The sequence below is a fragment of the Struthio camelus genome, chromosome 3 (genome assembly GCF_040807025.1).
Source record: "Struthio camelus isolate bStrCam1 chromosome 3, bStrCam1.hap1, whole genome shotgun sequence".
Lineage (NCBI taxonomy): Eukaryota > Metazoa > Chordata > Aves > Struthioniformes > Struthionidae > Struthio > Struthio camelus.
The window spans coordinates 100,115,775-100,136,859 of NC_090944.1; the positions used below are offsets into that span (position 1 = coordinate 100,115,775).

The window sequence follows — 21,085 nt, forward strand, 5'->3', positions numbered from 1 at the left end:
ACTCCTGCTCTGGATAGTTTACTTGATAAAGAATTTATAATAATGAAAAGCAGTGATGGAGTTCTCAGCAGACAAGTGAATACCTTTTTGAACCTTAAATCTTAAGCCTGAATCATCACTCTAGGGTTTCAGTTAAAAGGAGCACAAAGGGGTCTGAAATATGCTGAGTAAGCCATAGAAACAGAGCCAAAATCTGATGGTTAGAGAATGAGATAGTAATAGGTTAACTTGAAATGCTGCCCCCACCTGTCCTGCTTTTGAATGTTAACATGATTTTCAGAAAATGAGCTTAGCTCAGGAAAGAAGACATACTCGTCATAACCTGAGTTTACAAGTTCATCAGGCACATTTCAGTGTTCTTGAGTTTTTATCACCTATGCAGGTTACTTTTTAGATGTGGTCTAAATAATTTTTAAGGCAATGTAAACAAATTTGAAATTCCAAAAGTATAATTGCCAGGACTAGAAATAGCCACGGAAACATTAGTGGCATTACTCTTTTTCATTTGTTTGTATTTAATCCTTTCCTGTGCTTTAGTTGCATCAGTTTTATGTACAGGATTGGGATTTTAATTAAATCCAGGGGATATTGCTCTTTTCCTTAGACAAAACTCAGAATTTGTTTTTGGGGAAATGTGAAAACTTCAGCATTTTTTTGCTCCAAATTGGAGATAAATTTCCCAATTTCTTGCAAAATTGATCCTGGTCATTTCAGAAACTCTTGAGATGAGAAGGTGTGCTGCTTTATTTACATTATAAACAAGATGTGCTTTTATACAGAAAGGTTTTAAACAGTGTCAGTACCGACTGACCTTAATAATTAATTTTACCAATTGTTTTATGTCCTGTCATATTTCTTGGTAACATGAAAGTTATGCGCTACCCTGATGTGTCATGTTCTGAAATAATACTGATATTTTAACAGATCTCTAAATTGATTTTTGAAATTCTGGTTTTATTATTTTTTTAATTCTGCCTTATGTAAATGTATCAAATTCAAAATGATTTTGTGAAAAAATAATTTACGTTCATGAATTTGAGGGATAAACTACTTTTAAGACAGAGTACACACCAGCTCTCTGTTAATACAGAGTGTTCTGTGCTGGCAAACTATACCTAACGTGATCTCAGCTTTGTATACATAAAGCTATGTTTTGTGCTAAAACCATTCCAATTAAAGGAACACATTTGAAGGCGCTTTTACGGATCTTTTTGCTAGTATAACTGTCAGTGAAAGATTATATCTCTCAATACTGCTAAGTAGTAGTGTCATCACAACAAAGCTTGTAGCATTGTCTTAGTTTCGTTTCCAGGGTAGTCAGTTCCTGGCCTTTTTGCTGATTCTTACAGGAGATGGTCTTAAAAAATAAGAACTGCCCTGCTGGGCCAGACCAGTGGTCCATCTAGCCCAGTCCTTGGTCTCTGACAGCGGTTATGGGAGATGCTATTTAGGGAATGTGTGTAAGCTTGATCACTTTTTGCAGCCCGTTCCGCTCATACTTCCCCAGCATCTAGAATTGCTGTATTATGGATGTTAGGGGGTACATCTCCGCCTGCTGTTTTTAATAGCCATTTATGAAACTTTTGTTCATCAGTCTGTCATTTTGAACCTGCTGAGATTGTCTGCTTGTACTGTGGCAGCAACTTCCAAAAATCCTTGCCAGTAGTAGGAAGTGTTTTGCTTTTTTCTTATCCTATTTTAAGTGGTTTTCTACTCGTTTAAGCAAGTAATGTCAGGTTTGGTGAACAGTCCATTCAGCGTATCCTGCCTTATTATCTTACACGTCTCAATCGTATCCCCACTTGGCCTTCTCTTCTCCAAACAGAAGAGTTCAGACTTACTAGTTTCTCTTCATGAAGCATAACTCATAACTCTGTCCTTTAATCATTTTAGTTGCCTTCTCTGTACCTACTCTAATCCTCTATACCAGTCTTGAGATACAGAGACTAGAACTGCGCACAGTACTCAAAATGTGTGCATTCCAAGGCAACAAAATTATTTTTTCTATCTTGTTCTCAGTACCCTTCCTGGTGATGCCTCATGTTTTGCTGAGTTTTTTGGCTGCTGCTGTACATAGGCTGATGTTTTCACAGAGCTGCCAGCGATGACTTCAGCATCTTTCCTGAGTTATATCTCCTGGTTCCAAAATTGGTACTGTACAGGCATAGTTTAGATAATAACTAAACTATGATTACTAGATTTTCTTGCATGTTTTACATTTACCTACATTGAAACTCATCTGCCACCTTTTTGTCCACTCAGGTTTTTGAGGTCCTTCTGGAGTTCCTCACTATTTACACAGCATTTGGTTACCTCAGAGAGCTTAGTGTCGTTTGCACAGTTTGAGACTTCACTGATCATCAATGACTTGGAGAAGGAAGTGACGATACTGAGTAAAAATCATCCCCATCAGTCCCTGGAGAATCCCACCACTGACCTTCCTTTATCCTGAAAAAGTGCTCCTTAAGCCCCACTTTCCAGTCTTTTAAGAGTGTCTCCTGTAGTCCTTTGGCATATTAGTTTCTTTAATAGCTTTTGGTAAAGAGTGTTTTTAAAGGCTTTCTTGGAAATGTGTGCACCCCCTGGATCTCCTTTATCCACATTTATCGACAGCCCCGTAGAATACCAGCAGGTTAGCAAGGCAGGCTTTCCCTTCACAGCAGCTATGCTGACTTTCCCAACAGATCAATGTCCTTTCATGTGCTCTGTGATTTTGTATGTTAACAGACTCCAGTGACTCCTTCCAGATCTATAGTCCCTGAGATTTCTCAAGAGCCACTTTTTGTAGATGTCGTGCACTAGTGATCCATCGGTCCTTAGATGGCCCTTTGTAATAATGGGTTGCACACTTGGCCAGTAGTTTCACAGTTAAAATTATTTGTATTGCGGCCCTGCTAGGTCCTGGATTCTGTGCTATCCATGACCAAATCCAGAATGACGTCACTTCTGGTGGGACTTAAGACGAGGGTCTAGGAAGCCATCATTTATTGCTTTCAGAAACTTTATTTTTCACCCTTGGTACACCCTTAGGCCAATTTGCCCCATCGAACTCCCAAGCACTCTCCTAGAATATGTGGCCACTGCTAGAGTGACGTCTGCTGATCACACAAACTGCTCCCAGCCTTTCTGGAGCCCACTGTTCTTTCTCTTCTTCCTTATGCCCTTGTATGAACCAAACTGTACTGTGAACGACCCTGCTTTCTGTCTCTCTCTGTTGCATCAAAAAATCATCGGATTTTATGTGGAATTCTATCCGCTCAGACCTGAATTTTAAGTATTGGTTTTAGCTGATGCAGCTGTAATATCAGACACAACCCTTTATTTTAGGTCAGCCTGATCTCTTATACTTCTGTAGAACAGTTTAGGGTGTGTTTTTTTTTTTTTTTTAAGTTAAAGTTGGATCCCAGTTAGAAGTATACAAAAATAGCTGATGATCTCTGTATGTTTTTTCAGGTAGGTGAGTTGACATTGAGACAAATCTGTTACAGCTCATTTTGACAAGACCAATATTTTATCTACTTGCAGGGATGTTATTTAAGATATGTTTTTATTTAAAGCTTTTGTATTGAAAATTTCCTAGAAACGCAACTTGATATGTTTTTGAATCCTTACCTAAGTACTTGTTCTTTTTAAAGGAGTTCCTTCAGAGGGAACCACAGCAATCAAGGAAGAAAACACTCTTGTTACAGATACAGATTCTGTGCATGCTGAAGGTGCTGATGAAGCAAATGAAGACTCTCATCAGAAAGAACAGACACAAACATTGCAGTCCCTTTTCTCTTTGCTCCGTGAACAGGTTGAACAGAGAGATTCAAAGATTCTGCCTCTTTGTCTCCATCAGGTACTTGCTATGTATCTCGGTTGTCTAACTTTGTTTTTATTTGAGATCTTTTTTCATTAGGAAAAAGATGCATTACTTCAACATGTGTTAATATGCATATCTGGACAGGGTAATTTGCAGTTTTGGTATATAAAAGGTGGTCGAGGCACGTATCTCCACTAAGATTCTCTAATATATGTTAAAACTAAAAATTGCCTTGAAAGCATATTCTGCGGTAGAAGAAAACTCTGAAATTCTTTCTATGGCATCTAATATATTTTGAAACAGACTTTTCTTGTCCAGGCAAGGATTTTGACAGTATTAGATTTTTTCCCCAGATGATGAAATTATAGAGGATGGCAGGAAAACTTAGGAAAATCGCTCTTGAAAGTAGCTTAAATATGGTTTGTAGACATTGGTGTAAAATATGGGACAACTGATGGCTAAATCTCATTGTAAATCTGGAATTATTTTTACTGCTGCATTCTTCTGTCTAGCATGAACTTAATACATGAATGTTAAGATGCAAGGTTTTTTGGTGTATACTTTTTATAGCACGGTCACCATCTCTGCAAGGAAAAAGGAAATCGTCTAGGATTTGAAAAGTATTCTCTTTTTACTAATTGGCAAGTATGTTTTTATTTCTGGAGACTGTGACGGAAGATGGATATGCAGATAGGATTTCTTGCACTATTAATAGATAGTTCAGTGGTGACAGACCAACTGCAGCAGAAGAATTTTATTTGGCTATAGTGTCTAATATAGGTTATTTGATTTGACAAAGTTGCATTATCTTTATTATGAAAAACTGGATGGCTGTTATCATTTTAAACTTTATGCTGTGATGACACTCCTGCAACCTTATTCTCTGTGATATAAATAAGAGGCGGTGTTTGAGAGAGAGGCTTCTCTTAAGTGTAACAAATTACGGGTACTTAACATTTGATGTAGAATTTTTTTTTCTCAAAATTTTTGTTTGAGTGAAGTTATTTGCTACAGTTCCTTAACTTATTTGAAACTTAGCATTAAGGTTAGCCATTTGCCTTTGTAACCAGGTGTAATTTGGCGGTCGTTCATGAGTCAATACAAAGGTCTGTGCGGGAAGACACACATACATCATACAGTTCATGCAAAAGTCTCAAAATGCTTTACAAACATTAAGGACGTTATCATCACCAATGTAGAGATGAAATCCGTCTGCTGCTGTACAGACGAGGAAGCCAAACCACAAAGGGAACAACTTTTTTCAGGGTCCTACAGGAACTGTGACAGAACTGAGAATAGAATGGGGTTTCCAGATTCAAAGATGTTAAAGCATCACCTTTTTTTTCTTGAAAATATTAAGCCATTTCTAATGGAATGTTTGAAAGAAAGCTAACAGAACTTACGAGGATCACAGTACACATTTTAATCTGGGAGAAAATACAGAATCTGAAAGATAGCATTCGTATTGTTATGTGAAATGGATTCTAGTAAGAGCTTTTTTTTTTTTTTTTCCTTTCCCGGTGGTTTAATTTGTCATTTTCAGTCTTATCCCAGGTTACTAATAAAACCTGCCAGTAACCTCCTTTTATGTTAAATTTGGCAAATATTCTTGTATCATATTCTCATTTTACTCTGTGTGAGAGAATGCAATGTAAAATCAAGAGCTATATCAGATGTTCTGGACTATTAACATTCAGCATGGTTAGGGAGAAGTCTGCATTAAATATTTAAAGGCTTTAGGATATTAGGGTCTATCCTAGGGTTATCTTTTAATTAAAATATGATATAACTTTTTTTCCAGTCTTGTATGAGATCCATGTGTGATTTGTTTAGCATTTAACTGTTTACAGATTGTAAAAAAATGTTTGTATATAAACATAGATCAGAGTTTCTTTGGCAGCTCCAGAAATCCTTAGCAGGCTTCTTGAGGTAACAGACAAAATATGCAAAAAAGAGCTTTAGAAGTCACTTACCAATTCCCTTTTGAAGGTGCTGGACTCAGAATGGTCTTATGGTTAGTAATAAGACTGAGAGTCAGCAATACCCAGCTTGTAATTTAGAACGGTCTATGAAGTTGCCGTCTCTTTTTGAGCAATCAACTTCAGAGGTTTTGCAAAGTGCCCATTTATTGTTAAGCCCTTCAAGTTCCGAATGCCTAAATTGGTGCGGCCAAAAGATTCTGAGACTGTGAATGTTTGTGTGCTCCACAGAAGCCTTTGGAGTATCCGCTATGAGGTGTCTCAGCCTGAACATTCAAATATCACCTACCTGCGGTTACTGGACGCTTTTTGAAAACATGGCCCTTGCTACGCCACGTACAGCAAATAGGCAGATTGCCAAAATTCATTATCGCTGAGGATTGATCAGTTAGTGCTTGTGAAGGTCTATGACATTGTAAAGAAGTTCTGTGAGACAAAATGTTTTCCTTTTTGAGGTTTATAGTCTGTGTGTTTTATTCCATTTATAAGCAAAGCCTTCTTGTATTCCCCAGCTCTCTGGGAAAGTTTGCCCTGCTTTCGGACTAGCGAAAAGATTCTTATTGTTGCAAATCTCAAAGATTATTCATCAGAAGGAAGGAGTGAGGAATAAGACATTTCTGTTACCATGTTAGCTTTTCTCTCCAGTGTGACACCTTTTAGTTTCCAGAAATCAGCTGTATCTTTTCTGTAATACTCCTTACCACCAAGTCAAGAGTCAAAGTGAAGTCCTGTTTCTATTTAGAAACACACTCATTTTCTGACTGTCTTTGGATGCTTACTTGGTCTGAGCTGGTTACATGGACTGTAGTACAATGATGTCTTTGCCCTTCAAATCCAAGAGATAATCCTTTATGCCATTTCTGAAACAAAACCAAATAATTTAACCTGATTAACACAGGAAGATTTTTTCTAACAGGCACCTACATTTTTCTTCCGGAAGTTCTGCTGCTTCCGTGCTAGCAGTTTTGGCTTTGAAAGAGCTGGGTATAGCAAGCAAGACAAAAGCATCACAAGAGGAGGGCAGTGTATCTGTTTCAGTAACCTGCAATTGAAATATGCGGTTTTGATATATTAATAACTTGGTATACCAGAACAATTTTCTTTTCTGTTTGCATGCCTAAAGTCTTGGTATGGAAAACTTTTTACTGTATTAGCCCCTGGTGAGCATGTATTAACTGTTCCTTTTTGCAGGGATCTGTTAAAAGATAAAAGTTGTAAAATTACCAAACCAGGTTTGGTAAGTTGTTAAGATGTCACAGACAGACAATGACAAGTGCTTAGGTATAGAGATCCCATGTTCGGTTCCTAGCCATGGGCTAATATGCTAGCTGTTACAGAAGCATTTAGCATTACCTTACATATTTCATTGACCTAGAAGTGCTAGAGATTGACTTATACATTTTCATATGTTCCTGTGAAATATTATTTCAAAACAGTCTTCCCTGTGTTGTGCTTTCCTGATCCTCAGTAACTTCTTTGGAATGATTTTTGTTTTCCGTATTAAACCTCCTTAACACTTTGACCTCTCTATGGCACAGGCAGAGTTTGCTGATTTCTTGTGGAAACTCTGGTAGTTTTTTGTTTTCACATATCTGTATTAATTCGACATCCATCTAAGAGAAACAAATCTTGGAGAATTGTCAGGGCTTTTAGGGTTTTTTTCCCCCAATGTTATTTGGCAGAGCTGTCTCTTTACAAACCCAATTTTAGTTGTTCTGTTAGAGAAATGTCAGTTTAAGGAGGAAAAGCCTCCGATGTTTCCATTTCATAACAGCTACAGTGCAAAGTGAAGAACTGCCTTCTGGCTTAATTCTGTGACTTGCTCTATTGGTGAAGAGCTTCAGGTATTAATGTGTTTGGCTTAGTGAACTGACACATGAAATACAGGATCTTTAATTCTTTTGTAACCCAGAGGAGCAGCTTCATGAAAGGAAGCGGCAGAAGGCTGCTGGAACAGTATTGTCTAGATTCTGCAGCTGCACTAGGAGTAATACAGCTTACTTGCAAATGTTGCCAATTTTTGTAAGTCTGGCAGTATCTGTTGGGAGACGTCTTAGTCTTGTGACACATGTGAAGCTCTGTTGTGTAGTTTTAAGCAAACTATTTGCCTTTATGGCTTCAAGATGATTATCTTGGGCATGTGACTGGCGTGTAACTGGGAAGTCACACCCAAACAACTTAAATGACCCTTTAAGAGAAAAAAGAAATTGAATCCTGAATTGAATTGATGAATTTCAAATAGTTAGAATTCGATATATGATAAGGGGATGCAAACAGGAAAGTTGTTGGTATGACTCTGAACTTGTCATGGGCAACATTTTTAGGGTCTTTGATCCAAAGCTTGTTCTTTTCTCCTCCATCAGGAGATCTCCACTGCTCCCTTTTATTACATTGCACTGCAGTGCTCAAGAGAGCTCAGCAACGATCTTACCTCTTTCAAACATAAGGAAGTAGCAGTCAGTAATAGAATACAAACTCTTCAACCTGCCTCATTTTCAATAAACATGATACATGTGTTCTAGGTCATTTTAATATTTTATAATATCATCACTCAAAAATTTGCTGAAATAAATGTTACTATAACAAGATAAAAACCAACTAACGTTTGGGCAAGTCCATATGTGTGAATGGACTTACTATTTGTATGTTGTTTGATTTTTCTTTTGAACATCTTTCCTAGAATAAGGATACATGCATTTAGTCTGAACATTTGATTTTTTTCTATAAACTAAATATGGATCTGCAAAACAGATATTTAAAACGAATTCATATTATACTTTTATCGCTATCATAAAAATTAGAGAATCCTAATTTTTCTCTTTTTTCCTTTACAGATAGCTGAGACCTATTTTCAAGAGGAGGAATGTATCCTTTTACTTGTAAAAATTGATGTGCATTATTAAAATAATCTGGCATGATAAAACATAAAGAACATACTCTGCCATTGACTTACACACTGTGGATCAGGTTAGGAAGAAGTCTACAGCTGTGGTTTGTCTGTGAGTGAACATACCGTATGTTAGCTAGTCTTAATCCGGCTCATGGAATATGAGTTAAATAATAAATGTACTTTCAAAAGCTGTGCTGCTATAATCATTAGTAGTTGTGCACAAACAAGGAAATAGGAACATATTTTCAAAGAACACGCTTCATAGGAAAAAATCTGTTCTAACAATTAGTAACCAGGAATACATCCAATCTAGATAAGATATGTTTTCTATTATATAAAACAGGGCACCATTATAGTAAGAACACCCTTATGATAACTGTGGATTAGAATATGTACTGTTAGTGTCTAGACTAGAATAAAAATACCAAATACACTGAGCTAAAGGAGAACAGCGATCACCAAACAGTAGCAGCATGTTCTTTGTCAGTTGCTTTATTAGTCAAAAATCACTTCAAAATAGTCTGAGAAACTGTCACAGGAAACTAAGGCTAATTGTTTCTGGGAACAGCTGGTTCAATGGCACAGATAAGAGGTTATTTTGATTTGTTCCGAGATAATGCAAACAAATTTGGTCAAAAAGTTAATAGTAGTTGAACTGCTAATAATTACTCTGATACATTTCAGTAATTCTGGAGGAGAATGATCATATTAAACCTTAAAGTGTGATTATATTTTTAGAAAAGGTGGAGCAGGTTTTGGTCTGTTTGCTTTTAAAGGAAGCTGATTAGAGTATAAAAAGAAAAGGCAAGAGTGGTAGCCCTTAAGGTATATGTGGTTCACTAAGGTACATCATAGATTACAAAATTTATGTTTACAGATTATTTGTTTATTATATCATTTATTTCCTTTGTAAAAACAAACAGAAAGGAGCAAACAGGCAATCGTGGGAATTAAATAACATGGCATAAGAAGCCCTGAAAGATATCCTTCCAAAACTGAAATCCAGCCAAATTATATTACAAAAACAAAGACAATAACTATGAGATTATTATAAAAGCAATATATAAAATAAAATATCCATCACTGTCTCAAAAGACTATACTTCTGCTTTGGTCATCCCAATTAAAAAGCATCCATCAGAAAATACAAAGACTATAGTATAAATGTGAGTAATGGAAACATGTTGTAGCGGATTATGGCTCTACATGGGGAAATACAATTGATTTAAATTGCATTCAACAGTATGATAGAAAGACAGCTTCTCTTTCATAGAAGTGGCTTGAATTGAAGGGCGCTGTATTTAAAGCTGATCAAGGGAATTATTTTTTGATGCAATATACACCTAATGTGTGGAATTCAACACTACTATATAATACATATTTATGAAAAATATCTCCTCTGTTCTTGCAACCATCAGTTTCCTGCGGTTAAACTAGAACTTATTTGATCATTTTGCATTGTGTTAATTATCCATGACAGGCGTTTTAATTCATCCACTGTAGAAATTCATATTAATAATAATTTGGGGACTGTTACTGTTATCCTCTAAGGCTCTGTCTGTGATCTGTAATTCTGTTTCTAATAACAAATTTCCTGAAGGCAAAAGAAATATTCTTTCCATTAATATCACTGTGTATAAGCTGTGCTGTCTGTGTGTTGCATGAGGCTAACAAGAGCAACAAATACCACTTCTGTTTCTGTAGCAGTTACTCCAGTATATTAATTAGTATGAATAATGGAAAGTATTTTTTCTACGTTACTAAGAGCCTAATTCACTGTAGTTTTATCCCCACTGTACTGCAGAATTAAATTTGAAATGAGTAGCAGAACGTGGCTTTAAACAGAACAATTAACAACTTAATTTTGGTGGAACTAGAATTATCCTAAACTATTACAAAATAGATAGCTACCAGGACACCTTTATGAATATATTGCTAACCCAAGGGGGGGAGTAGAAAGGGTTGTTCGTATTGAGGAAGAGTAAGCATAATCTTCATAGAAAAGACAAAAAAGATAAAATGTGAACTCAGCTGTCAAACAGTTTTATATACAATAGTTGAAAAGGTGTCTTTTGAAAGTTTGAGAGGGAAAATTGTTTTTAATGTTGTCTCCAACTGGTCAGTAAAAAGGAGCCATGTTTTCAATTAGTTCCCATTATTGACATATAATTGTATTTCTTGATAGATATATGCTTGTATTTAGGTAATTGTTTTACTTTTCATTTTCCAGAGATTTCATTTTCAAAAATAAAAAAAAAAACCCTAGCTGCGTAGTATCATTTTGCTGGTTTCTTTTCTGGAAAAAATACTATTGTTAGGCTCAAGGTATGTAGGAAGAGGTAACTGCTGAAGACAGTAGGTCCTTGGAACTTTTTTCAACTCTTGTTAGTTCTTATTTGCTGTGTTCATACCTGCTATTGTTTTTTTTGCCTGCACGGAAATCTGGATGCTAGCCGCAAGATTTTCCCTATTTGTTTTGGTTCAGTTACATAGTGATTGTCTTTTCAAATGTGATATCAAATATAAGTAAATCGTAATAAGTCAATGCATGTGTGTATTTTTCTTTAACCTTTCATTCAGATGAGAAGGCAATGAAATTCATTCAGCTGGAACGGCTGTATCATGAGCAGCTGCTGGCAAATCTTTCTTCCATACAGGAGCAGTGGGGTGAGTACAGGCTGGACTAATATTGTAGGAGGAAGAGTTAGCTTGTTCTATGTTTCTACATCATAGACCATATGTTTTGCCAGCTTAAAACTGTTACAAAGCAAAAGTAGCATTTATATCAGAATTTCTCTGAGCTTGTTATGAGAAAAGTATTTCTTCTTTGGGTTCCATGAACAAGTTGCAAATAGTTGATCATTCTTTATGCTAATTAATTGAGACTTTGATTAATCCACAGTTATTTTGTACTTATTTTTTATTTTAGAGTTGGTGAATCTGGTGTGATGAAAATAAACTGTACTGTAATAAAATATGATACTTTTTCCGTAGTCTGATACAAGGTTATGGAGCATACGCAGAAGAGCTCTTAATGTTTTTCCATTTCTTACTTTAATGTGGAAGTTTTCTGTTAAATAAATATTAATTTTAAAGCACTTTGAGTAAAAATGTTTTTTTGATTAAATTTAGAAAGAAAATGGAAAGCAACAGTTCCTAGTCCAGTTACAGCAGTGAGGAATTCAGCTAAAGAACTGAGCAATGAGGAGCTGGAAAAGCTTGCCAAAGTTTGTTCTTCGCATCGACAGTAAGAATATGAAAATATTACTACTTTACTGGTGCTAGTATGTTAGCGCAGCTGTCGCCTACTTACTGGTGTAGGTGTTTTAAAATAGTTGATCCCAAAGTACAAGTTGCATCCCATTGACTTCAGTCAATTTAGTTATAAAGCAGTGGCTGGTTTTGATATGTAATAACAATGTTTCAATTACCGTCAATTTTCACAGTGAATTAATATGATTTGAGAAATTTATAGGGACTAGAGCTGAACTAATTGTTTTCAGCAAATCATTGTTTTGCCAAAAATTGAGTGAGTTTGTGGGTATTTTCAGCAAAAACAAAAACTTAAGAACAGATAGAGCGCAAAACTGACGGTGGTGCTTGTGTCTATAATCCCTATTCTTTTAATCGTTGTTTTAAAATACAATTGCCTAGCACCTCAGACCCCAGCGCACCAATCTGCCCTATGGGATTTTATTCCCGAATCTTCTGTATTTTAGGACAATTCCCTAACTGTTATGCTTTAAGTACTGTGGGGTGTTTGTTCTCGTGGTCTTCTGTTGAGTTTATATAGTCTAGTTAAACATTATGAAGCAGTGATTCTGTAGTTTGCTAGTGAGGCAGTCTTCTGAAAGTGAAGAGATCTTAGTTCATACCTGCTTTGTCTGATTCAGCAGCCTCCTGACAGCGTATATAGCAAACTTTTGGACAGTGCTGAGAGTGCTCTTCTGGATATAACAGATACGGGCTTGTACATCGGGAAGGAGAAGTGATCTGAATCAAGATCTGTTACGTCACGGGTGAATGCCCTGTTTACTGGGTTCTGGAGTGTAAGGGACAGATGAAAAAAATACTACTATCTACTTCTGAAAAATGACCAGCCAACAATATTTGAAGGCTGTGGAAAGACGGACCCGTGACAGAGAGGTGCCAGTCAGATGGAGAGAGAGAACTTTTCCAAATATGTTTGCATTGGCTTACTCAGTCTGGATGTAGTAAATGCCAAAATGCTCCCATTCTTGATAGAGAGTATAATTTGACTTCAACACATTTTCCCTGTACAGGAAGTTCTTCCCAGTACAGAAGGTGGAAAACATCCAGGTTTACTGTCAGAATCCAGGCTGAGCTTGTTTGCCTGTAGCCTGAATGCATTTGGGAGGGACCTGCTGGGAAATATAAACCTGCAGTTCCTCAGGAGGGAGAGAGGCAACTCCAGCGCTGTAGCTGCACGTTTGCACTTATGGCCTGCTAGTGAGAGAACCCACTGAGTGCCTGCACGGTTCCTTAACCCACATTTCATTATACACGACCTTGCAAGCTCGCAGAAAGATTAAGTTTCAAGTGTGTTACGATTTATGTGCTTGCAGCTAGCAGCACCTCCCTCGGCACTGACCTGTAGAGAACCTTGTAGAGAACAGCTCTGCTTTCTCCTTCTAATTCGTCCATGCAATCTCACTTTTAAATAGAAAAACGCAGTTAACGTTAGCATCGTTCTTTTTTTCTGAGGAACCCTGCAATTTGATCAAAATTGAAGGTTGTGTTTGTTTGGCATGACTAATTCTCTCTGTTTATTATTGCTCTTCCAAAACTCTCTAGAATCAGCCAAAAGCCTATTTACTTTTATTATTTCATATTTTTTCTAAGCTTTAAACTCAATTTACTTTGTAATTAAAACAGTACTTCCATTTTAAATAAATAATGCGGGTCTTGGCAAATGTGAGCATTTTGCTTTTGTGATTGAAAGCAATGTATCTTTTTCTAATGCTCAAGGTCTGGAGCTACGTACTAGAAACCTTTACTTTAAAGAAAGTTTTTGGTGTTTCGCATTTAAAGTTTAAAGTGCAAAATTTAGAAGTCAATGAAAGTTTTAAAACGTTATGTTAGAGAGTATGAGTGTCTTTTCCCTCTTATCTCTCCTTGCTTTCTTTCATGATTTTTTTCAGTAGCTTTATGCAAAATGCTCAGAATTTTCTCTTCGTTGCTGTATGAAAGGCTACAATACAGACTGTGCGTGATAAAACAGACTGTGCGTGAATCTCTACATGGTTTGCAAAGTCCACACTAGCGGACTCAGCACTTAGCAGTGTTGAGTCACCTGTGAATCCCAGAGAAATCAACAGGAACTGCTAAATCGTTCAGTGCCCAGAAAATGTATCCTACCATAAACAGTCCATGAGGAGGGAAAGAAGTATTTCTTTCCTCCCTAAATCTCTGTTACAGTCATCAATATTTTTAATACTAGTAGATACTGTGCACTTACGTGATTTTTAAAGTTGGTAGTGCACCTTTTAGTATAGGCTTTTACAGGAATTCAGATCACTTGATGTGTTGCAGTAACTTCTTTTTAAGTGCTTTCTCAATTACGCGGACAGTATTTGTGCTAATTGGTACAGATCTGTGCTTGAAACTACGCTCGCATGCTGATTGTGTTTCAGTGTTAGAAATGTTCTGTGCTAATATTAGAACAGAGAAAAGACTAATATGATTTGAGTCATTGTTTTGCTGACATTTGTTATGAAGAATGTTGTTACTGAGTGGTTTGTTTTTATTTTTTTTATTGTTGCAGGCCGCTTGCATCCAAACATAAGGTAAGAAACTGAATACTGCTTTGCCAAATATTGTTCATAAATATATTTTTAGTATTATTGTATATACTTTTTCTAGTGTAGTATGGAAAATTTTTGAAGCTTGGATATCTCAATTGCAGTATTTCTGTTCGAGTCCAGCAACTGCAGGAAATACTATTGTATTTTACAGGTAGTAGCTACAGAAAATACCTGGGAAAGCAGTTGTTTCCTCCAGTTAACGGGATCAGAAAATTTAAAGGAAAGAGAAGCTGCAGGTTTTAAATCAGGTATATGTATGTGTGTGTGTATGTACGAATATTTGTTTTAAAGATTATACTGTAATTATATATTCCTGTAATTACTGTGAAGCTATGCCATCTGAACTTACAGCATTTATGTTGGATTCCCACAGATTCATCCCCTTTTGAAAATTTTAATTTTCAGTTACAACAATTTTTGTTAGTCATTGGTCTTCAGAATTGTAATTCAAATAATTCTACCTTCCATCAGAAAAGTTACTTTTAAATGAGCGTGTGGTTGCAGCAGCCTGCATAAGATAAAAAAAAGTGTTAAGCTCGGTATAAGACACACAATTCGTATGTATAAAATCTGCGGTTAACAATCCCATGATAAATACTTTGAGTTGTGGCCACTGAATATTGTTAGCAGTATTAAGAACAATTTATTTTAATTACGTGTGTTGTACTGGCTTTGGGGCATAGTCACATTTTTCTTTAGCAGCCCAGAAAATTAGGAAGCATTTTGGAGGTCATAAAGAGGAAACATGCTTCACTTGATTTTTTTTCACTGAAATTTTTTAAAGTTCTATGTCATCTTCATTTTTCTCCTCCAGCTTTGCTACAGCAGCTGTTTGTTTGAGTAATGTTTGTTTGAATAATTGGGTTCTTATGAAGTGTTTGCAAATTAATGAATTGTTAAAATGCAGAGAGAGAGGGAAAGAGAATTGGTAGACCACTTGGCTGTGGTTTGTTTTTCTTCTCTTTAAGCAAAATTTTTCTTTCTTTAGCCGTGTCCCAGTGGCCAAATATTGCGTAAACTGAGCACCTTTCCCCTAAAGCATCTAGAATTTCTTGCAAAATGAGTGTTGGCCTAGGTGACCTCCAGGGGTCCCTTTCAAACTAAATTATCCTGTAACTGTCTGTCAGCCAGAATGTTGAGGAGGATCAGGAATTAATGAAGAAAGGGAATCACAGGTCTCTGCACATGCGCATTCTCCACATCTTCATCCTCTTTTAGCATGACCCGTACGCTGCCTCTGCTCTGTCTTTGTTCTTGTAAAGCAACTAACTAAAAGCAAAGCATTGAAAACATGAAACAAGAATGCTCTAAGACTCAGGAAGCAGATCAGAAGAACCTAATGTTTATTATTTTTAGATGGTTGAAAAAGTTCCATGAAAAAAGTTCTGGCACATTAGATTTTTTGTTTTTATTCCAAATGGGAACAAAAACTGTTGGGAGAGCAGAAATTCTGAACATTTGGAAGTTCTGAGTAAAAGAGCATTTTGTATTGAGGTTAAAAAATTAGTACAACATCTGGACATATTAAAATTACTGTGAGAATAAATCATTATGGAAAGATTTACACCACCCAAGTTTTCTTAGGCTTTTTCCATAATGTAAATCTTGTCAAAACGCCATCAAAATCTTTGAATTCCTCTGAAATGTTTGAAAACTAATAAAGCTGTATCTTCCAATGCAAAGCTGTTCTGCTGAGAATTTTCATGCAGTGCTCAATAATTACTTTTTCAATACAAAGATATGAATATTTGAAGCCCAAATCAAGATTAAATGCTTAAGATGGGAAAAAGATACTTTAAATGAGATTAGTACTTTCCTGAGGAACGTAACTCTGGATGAGTTTAAAAGAAATATGTAACTCTGGATGTGTATACATCACTTGGTGCTGTGCAGAAAGTATCCAGGCCGTGGCTGAGTAATCCAGCTCAGGACTAGAAGCAGTGTTGCTATTTTGGCCTAGTTCACTATTTTGCCTGAGTTTATTAACCCTAGCAGAATCCTATGCTAATATAACTATATAGCTTCTAATATTTAAACTAACTTTTTGAGCATTAGCCCGGGTGTTTGTTCGTGAGCCTTTTCATCGTGCCGTGTAAACTTACTATGCTTATCTTTTGGGGGTTTTTTCCTCACGTTGTGAAAAATGAGAAGTAAATATGTAAACACCTGTTTCTTGTCTTAGAAAGGTGTCTGCCAATCTGCAGGAAGAATTACTTAACTCAGCTACTGGTGGTGAAAGTGTAGCTTACAGTAAGACAGGAAAATTCTCGAGTGGTTTGAAGACTGTCCTTCATGTGGATTAGTATGACCAAATGAAGATTTTATCTAGCTGTTAGCAACAGGAAGAAGTATTAGCTTATATGTAGGTATATGCACTGTGTAGCGGAGATTAGAGTACTGCACTCTGGTAGCATCTGTCAAGTAAAATCACCCTTCTTTACTAATCTAAAACAAAAATAGCTGCGTTTGCTTATTGCAGGCATAGGAGAATGCAGTTGGTGCCTCTGTAAAGCAGTTCATCCTAAAAAGAATTCACCGTTCCTCTCTCCTGGGGATACTGCGACCAGGAAACATCTTTGAATTCCACCAAGGCCACCATAAAAGACTGGCCGGTTAAGATTGCTGGCAAAGTCACTGAACTAGTTTTCTGCCCTTCTGAGTGAGGGTTGCGAAAGGCCTGTCCTGCTGTATTTCCTCTCTGGCAGATTTTATCATAGATTCTACCAGCAGAGAGAAACTGGGTCCTTAAAGTTGTAGGTGTGTATTAAAAGGTGAGAATTCATACATACTATATCCTTACATTTCTTCAGCTTCTGACTGAAAGTCTTAATAGCCTTAGTGTTAACTAACGATAGAAAATTCATGTGTTTGGTGAAGCTTTTTCTAATGAAATGATGAATTTAATAAAACACTTGGCAAAACTTTCCAGTGTTTACCTATAGCTCTGTTTCCAAGGTGGGGGGAACCTACTATTCCCTGTTTTCTTTTAGGTCATATGGGAATTATTTTAAATGGGAAGAGTGGTGAGGATTAAGGAGTGTGAATTCTCTGCTGGCATGATGCCATAGGTCATTACTGTCTCTGCTAGACTGTCTTGGATTAACAGAATGAGCAAGTGGAAGCTACAGGTTTCTGTGATAAACAGAACAAGTGCCAATTTTACGGTAACTCCGTGTGGAAAAAAACATTTCTTAAATTACCTTAGCTGCTTTTGCTACGAGAACGTTTTTAGTAGAAACTTTGTTACATCTGTGACAGTCAGATAAAAATTACTGCTGTCTTAATGGGTACATCTTCACTTAACTTAGTAGGGAAAAAGTATCTTTTTTTTTATTTAAGTGTTCAATTATTTGTATTTGACTTTACTTGCATTGACCCTATAGCGGCCAAGAGTTGCCCAAAGCAGGTGTTTTGAAGTACGTACAAAGAAAATATTGAAAGTTGCCTAAAACTTAACATGGAAGGTAACAATGATCTTTACATCTCACTTTCTCTCCATCTTGAAGATGGATAAAAATACTGGGATCATTTATTACTTTCTTAGGAATAGAACTCTGACCTCAAGAGTCGTCTTTCATAGGAAAGAATTTGGTTTAATTTCTGTCTCCATTTAATCTTTGATGTTGCTCTTGGAGCTGCCAGCCAAGGTGCCTGTTGTGATGTGGATGTATCCTCTGGGAAAAATTGACAGATGGCAGCAAAATCTTGTACCAACACGCCAGCCTGTATCTGACCTCATGACCTGTACATGAAGGGCTCAGTATCCCATGACAAATCCCTTGAGCTATCTCGTCATCTGTATCTAATTTTCACAAAGTCCCTGTCTCATACCCATTTCTTCATTCAGCGTTTTACATAAGTTAGGTTCCTGATACCCGTTCCATCTGTTAATGCTCTGCCTTTTTTTTTTCTGCATTTCGAAATGGCTGTATAGTCTCTCTTTCCATTTCTAACCCTGTTTTCTATGCCAGCTTGCATTTCATTACCTTTTAAAACAGAATAATTGAGAATTTGATAAAATTGTTTAATACAATGAACTAATGCAAAAATTTCTTACAAGACAAAATAATGTGAGCCTGCCTCATATGCCAGGTGAAAGAAATTGCTCAGATTTAAAGTGATGTTTTAACAGATGAGAAAGGGTAAGACTGGCATAAAGATATTCAGTCATTCTTGTGGGACATACACGCTTAATAAGGGCATTGTTTGATCTCTTCATTGATCTACTCATAAGACTTTTCTGCTTTTGGCTGTGACCCAAAAATGCAAACGCTTGTTTTCTAGAGGTATGAATTTGTTGTTTTGGGTTATTGCTATAACTGTAGTCCTACTACAACAAAGCCTTAACTTAGTTCTTAATAAAATATGGAGTAAAAGACAGTTTCTGTCATAGACAGCTTGTTTTGGTATTCTGATGCTAGATATTCCCTTTCTCTCCTCGTTAAGTCTAAAGAGAGAGATTTGCCTTTGAGCTTCTCATAATGGCCGATGTGTAATAATTTTACTGACAACTTAGACTAACCATCTACTACTTCATAAGCAGATCACATCAGTATTAAGTCAATCCATAAACTATGTAGAATTTCTCTCTGAAACAGTCTGATAGGTGGGTTAAGAAAAAATGCTTTCTATATATATTGTAAACGTGAATACAGCTGAATCCAATTGCATTTTTTAATATGTGAACTAACTTTCGTATCCAAAACCCAACATCTTACTATGCAGTCTCTTAGGTAAAATTATTATAACAGGGGTTTTTTTTGCATTAGCGGAAGGAGCTAATTACCCACTTAAACTACCTGAATGCGGAATCTATTAAATTGGCGTGATTTCAGCTTCTTTAAAGCAGATGCAGATATCTGCCTGTGTGATAGATACACTAGCATCAAGATACAATTTTCTTTAATTATTAAATGCATTCATGTGTCCTCCAGGCCGCCATGGAGGCACTCGCATAAAATACACTTTGTAAGGAATGTGCCTGTTCAAGAACACATTTAAATACATGTTTTGCTTGAAGCATGGGAATAACTCTGTTCCTTTTCAGGAGGGCACCAAAACATGTGTTTAGCCTGCAAGAATTGTACACATTGTAAATACATGAATACTGTGCTGAATCAGGAGGCAACTTTTTAAAAACAATTAGGGCTAACAAAACTTTATTGCGGCTGGAGCGTAAAATACCTACCCTGTATGGGAGTGCATGTTAAAGCGTTAGGTTTCGACGTTATCAAATCACAGTATACTCTTTCTCCAGTCTGCTGATGCTTTCAATCTTTTAAAAACACTGGAACTGTTTTCCTGTTGCACTCAGGTACTGAAACTTTTCCTGGCGTTGGACCAAAGAAAGAAGATAAACAGCTGAGTGCCAGCTCTCCGGGTAAAAGCAGAACGGAGAGACTGACAGAGGCAGCGAGTCTTCGGGTAGCTGCAGGAAAGGACCACATGGAGGAGCAGCACTGCAATGCTGAATCAACACTGGAGCCACACACCCAGTCCACAGGGACAGTGGGCAGGCCTTCTTCGGGCTGTTTATCATCTGGGGATGCCGGTAAAGATAACAGTTTGCCGCTGAAAGAAAGACAGCTCTCTAACGATGTGGGAAAAATAGAAGACGCAGCTGGGGAGCCTGGAGTGAAACTCTCTGTTGAGCCAATGGTAGATACTTTGGTTATAACAGATGCTGATTATATGCCTGCTGATTTGGTTTCTGCTGATGAAGATGTACAAGCTGATAGAAATCTGCTCAGATCAAAACATGTTGCTGGCTCTTCAGAGACTGCTAGTGGCCAGCTAGGAAAGAGTGGTTTAAACCGGCAACAGAAACAGCCTCCTGATGATGATGACAGAAAATCTCCACAGGACAGAACTGCATCAAACGTGTGCTCTGGAAGTCATAAAGCGTCTGAGGATGAGAGTACTGCCCATTCACGAGTATGCAAGGAAATACAGAAAACAGCAGGACAGGAGGAGGAGAAGGTAAATAATGAAGAACAAGAAGATTTCTTGCTCAGATTTTTGAATGGTAACATAATAGATTCTGAAGACTCATTTGCAAACTTAGCAAACCAAGAGGACTTTGACACTGTTCCAGATATTTCGCCTGAACGAGCATCTTACAGTTCACTGGAGGCTTTATCATTAGATGACAGCTTTTCCTCTCTTGATGAACTTGCAAGAAGGATAGAGATTGCTGAGGTAAGTACTGTGAATCCTGTCATATTTACTTTACTTTATCTCAGTTATATATTTTAGGCATTGCCTTTTTAAAAATACATTAAGTATTTCTTCATGTAGCACCTTTACTTGTTCTAAGCTAATTCAGAAAAAAAGTTCCCGTTTGCCTTCCTTTTGCCTGTTAGTGCTCTGTGCCTCTAAAAATCAGATAGATTTTGCATATTAGTACGAACCACTATATATATGTAATTTTTTTCACAGAGGCTTTTAGGAGAAGAGCTGAGAATTCCTAGTAACTTACAATTTTATATGAGAGATCTGTATAATGCCAGTGATTTAACATGTAGTTCATTTCTGCTCATGGAATAAAATTTGTTTTTCCCTGCCTGTTCCCTGAGATAATAAGGGAG

At 36.8% G+C, this 21,085-nt stretch overlaps 1 protein-coding gene across 8 annotated transcripts in view; it reads left to right on the top strand.

The window, feature by feature from the left end:
• The window catches only part of CNST (consortin, connexin sorting protein), a 59,436-nt gene that overhangs the window by 19,727 nt on the left and 18,624 nt on the right, over positions 1-21,085 (top strand). For all 8 annotated transcript variants that reach the window (XR_011140322.1, XR_011140323.1, XM_068939326.1 and 5 more), the window contains 7 exons: positions 3,636-3,841; positions 8,619-8,649; positions 11,254-11,340; positions 11,806-11,920; positions 14,459-14,480; positions 14,650-14,746; positions 19,813-20,696. Coding sequence is in view for 6 of the 8 variants with exons in the window: in XM_068939326.1 (XP_068795427.1) it covers positions 3,636-3,841; positions 8,619-8,649; positions 11,254-11,340; positions 11,806-11,920; positions 14,459-14,480; positions 14,650-14,746; positions 19,813-20,696 (1,442 nt within the window). In the remaining 2 variants the exon portion in view is untranslated. The remainder of the gene's footprint in view (positions 1-3,635; positions 3,842-8,618; positions 8,650-11,253; positions 11,341-11,805; positions 11,921-14,458; positions 14,481-14,649; positions 14,747-19,812; positions 20,697-21,085) is intronic.